This window comes from Drosophila biarmipes, chromosome 2L (genome assembly GCF_025231255.1).
Source record: "Drosophila biarmipes strain raj3 chromosome 2L, RU_DBia_V1.1, whole genome shotgun sequence".
Lineage (NCBI taxonomy): Eukaryota > Metazoa > Arthropoda > Insecta > Diptera > Drosophilidae > Drosophila > Drosophila biarmipes.
Window position 1 is genome coordinate 8,348,179 of NC_066612.1, and position 4,158 is coordinate 8,352,336.

Consider the following 4,158-nt stretch of genomic DNA (forward strand, 5'->3'; position numbering starts at 1 on the left):
TCTACAATAAAACCAAGTTTCAGGAAATACTTATTAAAATATTATAACTCACCATTACGTTTATAGCACAAAAACGTTTTTCTTCAATGTAGCTTTTAAGTTATTTTTGTTGAAAAGCTTAAGAAACTTAATAACTGATTTGAAATACAAGTTGTATTTCTTGTTACTTTTAATTTTATATTTCAAAATAAATAAAAGCATTTAATATCTTAAAGTAGCTTGCCGTTAGTTAAGATTAAATATTTTGTTTCCTATATCTTTTTCAGTCATGTCCATTTTCCATTTGCAATTGTAATGATTATAACAAATTGTATAATTAAAAGTTGCCATACAAAAAGCGTAAGCTATGCCTAATTTAAGAGTTCGCCTGCAAAATCCCCTTTAGTTGCTTCTCTGAAGAATTCGCGGTATCTTAAAATTATATTATTTTAAATAAATGGTTTCACTCCTCTCAAAGAAAACAAACTGGTTGTTCATGCACAAATCGAAAGGCTTTATTTAGTGTATCCGGATGTTGAAATCAGCCGTAGTAGACGTAGGGCGAGGCGTAGCCCACGGCCGGATAGCCGGCGGAGTAGACAAACTGGGGCACCGGAGCGGGATTGGGATTCGGTCCTGGGGCAGGAACAGCCATGGCAACGGCCAGCAGGGCGGCGAGCAAGAGCAATACCTGTAGGGCCAAAGGACAGGTGAGGCATTCCCTTAGCGATTACGGGATCAAAGGCAGGTGTCCTGCGGCAAAACAAACACTCACCAGCTTCAGCATGATGAAGAAAGTGGGTTAATTCTCGACTTGACAAACAAAATCGAACTGCACTCGATGTTTGCCCGATTGCAGCCTTTTATATTCGCAAACATAGCCCCGATATAAGGCGGATCTAAGCCGCTTTGTGCCTCTCATTCGCATCGCTGACTGCATCGCACTTTGATATTCCATATGCATTCCCGCCCGCCAAGTTTATGGCTCATTACGGCTCTTAACGCGCTCGCCTAATGCCTGCCAAATGTACTGGGCACAAACCACGTTATTGTTTCTTAATCTGTTTGCCTGACGACATCGCCACCGCCGCCATCATCATTATCATGGGTAAGTATCTCCCTCTTCCGCCCAGAAATCCACTTTCCATACTCACCCCCTCCCCCAAAAATCCCCAAAATGTGTGACGTTCTTTTTGTCAACTCACTCTCCTTCCGTTGACTCTTTTTTATTTCGGCTTTTGGTTTCGTTTTGGCCGGCGGCAAACATTTGGCTTCATTGTCAATTCGATCGATATGGGAGTTTAAGAATACATGATTTGGCAATTTTGTGCAATACACTTGCAGTCGGAAGAGCAGACGATGAGATAAGAGGATTTTTATGGGGGCACCGCTAAACTCTTTATAGAATTTTAAAGTTAATGAAGAGAAAGAATTTAAGTTAAAATATGGCTCATGTGAAAGCTTTAATTATGTAACCACTATAAAATATAACAATAAATTTGTATGACTAAATAAGTTTAAGAAATAATTAAAATGTAAAGTTTAAAAGTTTGGATAAATAAAAAAGGATTTTCAAAGTGTTTACTAACAATTTTGAATAAGGAAATTAGACCAAGCTACGTTTATGAAAGTACCATTTATTCTCCAGGCCTTTCCTTCGTCATTAAACAACGAATCTGTATTTTCCTAATAAGAAATATGTATAAACATTTTAAGTTATAAGTGTACTATATTTTTAAAAGGGTTTATTTGCTAAAAGTTTAAAAATTGAAATTTTGTTTTATTATAATAACAAATTAAAATAAATAAATGGTTGCGACTAGCATTATATTCTCATTCGTCTTTAAAATACGAATCTTTAACTTTTTTAACAAAAAGATTATACAAATTTTAAGTTATTAAGGTTTTTTTTATTTTCTCTAATTTTTTTTATAATGGTTTTGTTTGTATTAAATGTAGAAAAAATAAGTTTTGAACTTTTTTCTCCATTACGAATCTAAAATTCAAAAATATCAAACTAATGCGCATTTTTTTACCAATAACAATTCATAATAATGCCCCCAAACAATTGTCATCTTGACAAAAATCGCATCAAACACAATATAATCCCGAATCTCATTCGGTACACCCGACAATGTCTACAAATCATCAATCACCCAAATGGTAGCCCAAATTTGAGACCGCGAATTCCCAATTAAAATGCAATGAGCGTAGTTAGAAGTATTCTCCAGTCTGAGGCTGAAATCACGTTCAAGGCCAGGCTATATCAAACCGATTCCATCATCAGAGATCGGACGGAGAATAAGAAGTCATTAGAATGCGAAGGAAATTTTTGTTTTGGCTTGGCAAAAACTATCGCTGTAAAAATAGAAGCAAAAATCTATTGGCCGAATGATGTGAGCAAAACAGAAGTGGTCATAAATCCGATCAGAGTCCAGAGGTGCGACATCATAAATAAGTCATGAGGGCGAATTTTGGTCGACTGGCAGAGGACTATATAAGACCGGTGGCAGGTGAAGAACAGCATCAAAACACAAAGTGCAATCGCTACAAAAGCATCTCAAGTCCTTAAGGAAACTCAAAAACAAACAAAATGTTCAAGCTGGTGAGTTCAACTGGAAAAACTCTATCCTTGCTCAGAATGAAACTGCGATTTAAAACTTAAATTAAAAATAAAAAAATACTTTAAAAAATATTTCAAAGAACTTAAAAAAATTTATTAAGCTCCAATTGTTGTTAAATCAATTTGGTCTTCATTTTCCTATGCGAATCCTTGCACTTTATATACATTAATTTAATATTTTTACCACCTTTACTTCCACTCCCAGCTCGTTGTCGTTTTCGCCGCCCTCTTCGCCGTTGCCCTGGCTGTTCCCGCACCAGTTGCTCGTGCCAATCCCGCTCCCATCCCAATTGCCAGCCCCGAGCCCGCTCCCCAGTTCTACTACGGAGCCAGCCCATACGCCTATTCCGGCGGATACTACGCTTCCCCCTACTCCTACTACGGCTAAGTGCTCCGGACATTGCAAACCAACCAACGACTCGTGATAATGCATCTGAATACGGATTACGGAATATGCGCGTGCTGGCAAATCAAATTAGTCATAAGTGCTTCAAGAAAGTAAAAAAAAAATACAAAAGTTGAAGAAATAAAATGTTGAAAAGCAAATAAGTAGCGATTTTTTATTATAATCATTGGGTTGAAAAATATAAAAGAATTTAAAAAAAGCGGCATAAAGGGCCAGCGAGAATTCTGAACTGCTTTGGTCGGCAGTACGGCAAGCGGTTCCATGGTGTAATGGTTAGCACTCAGGACTCTGAATCCTGCGATCCGAGTTCAAATCTCGGTGGAACCTGTTTGAAATTGATTTTTTGTTTTTTTTTTCATTATTTTTTTTAAGTAATTAAATATTTACTTCAATTTGATTTGTTTTAAATAATATTGTGGCATCTAAGATTTTATTAATATAAGCTTTGATTGGCCTCTTTAAGGTTTTCTTTAGTAGGACAATAAGTTTAGTAGTACGCACCTAATTTAATTTCTTTTAGAAATTCAGAAACCGTTTTATATTGGCTTACAAAGTTGTGAAAAAGTTTTATTATTCATTTATTTATTTATTAATTTATTACTAAAAAAATGTATATGTTTAAAATGTGTTTAAATTAATGGTAAAGCTACTAAGACATGCTGGTGAGGGGGTTTTTGTCAAAAATATAATATAAATAAATTAGAGTCAATATACATATATTAAATACTTATCTGATAGATTTTATTTTATAAATATGGTTTTATAAAAATGCAAAAAACCAAAGGCGATAACATTCGCTATAGAAAATTTATGGGTTTTGACATTAACTCGTCAAGCGGTTCCATGGTGTAATGGTTAGCACTCAGGACTCTGAATCCTGCGATCCGAGTTCAAATCTCGGTGGAACCTGAGTTAAAATTTTTTTTTTTTTTTTTGTTAAACAATATGGATTTAACTTTTTTGAAATACAAGCAACAATTGTTTTATGGGCTAGTTGTTCTTTCTTTTAAATTAAAAATGAAAAACGTGTGCCTAAACTTGGTTGTTGCATCTGGTGATGGGTTCGTGTCACCGCTCAACAGCTGTTTTGGATATTATTGTGAATGGTAAAGTAGATTTTTGCTATCAGAATGACAGTTGCAGCCTGAAA

General features: G+C 35.2%; 2 protein-coding genes and 2 non-coding genes across 4 annotated transcripts; 3 read left to right on the forward strand and 1 right to left on the reverse strand.

Annotated features, from left to right (window-relative positions):
• Positions 1-469: 469 nt before the first annotated feature.
• LOC108032493 (neuropeptide-like 4) lies at positions 470-841 on the reverse strand. The gene is made up of 2 exons (XM_017106314.3): positions 755-841; positions 470-670 (listed from the first exon to the last, which is right to left on the reverse strand). The coding sequence occupies exons 1-2, from the start codon at positions 764-766 to the stop codon at positions 521-523; spliced, it is 162 nt and encodes a 53-aa protein (XP_016961803.1). The 5' UTR covers positions 767-841; the 3' UTR covers positions 470-520.
• A 1,626-nt stretch (positions 842-2,467) lies between these two features.
• On the forward strand, positions 2,468-3,151 carry LOC108032481 (neuropeptide-like 4). Its single transcript, XM_017106303.3, has 2 exons — positions 2,468-2,584; positions 2,808-3,151. Exons 1-2 carry the CDS (start codon positions 2,573-2,575, stop codon positions 2,988-2,990), a joined length of 195 nt encoding a protein of 64 aa, XP_016961792.1. The 5' UTR covers positions 2,468-2,572; the 3' UTR covers positions 2,991-3,151.
• A 112-nt stretch (positions 3,152-3,263) lies between these two features.
• Positions 3,264-3,335, forward strand: Trnaq-cug (transfer RNA glutamine (anticodon CUG)). Its single transcript has one exon. It is a non-coding gene; the product is annotated as a tRNA-Gln (tRNA).
• A 510-nt stretch (positions 3,336-3,845) lies between these two features.
• Positions 3,846-3,917, forward strand: Trnaq-cug (transfer RNA glutamine (anticodon CUG)). The gene has a single exon. It is a non-coding gene; the product is annotated as a tRNA-Gln (tRNA).
• The last annotated feature ends 241 nt before the right edge of the window (positions 3,918-4,158 follow it).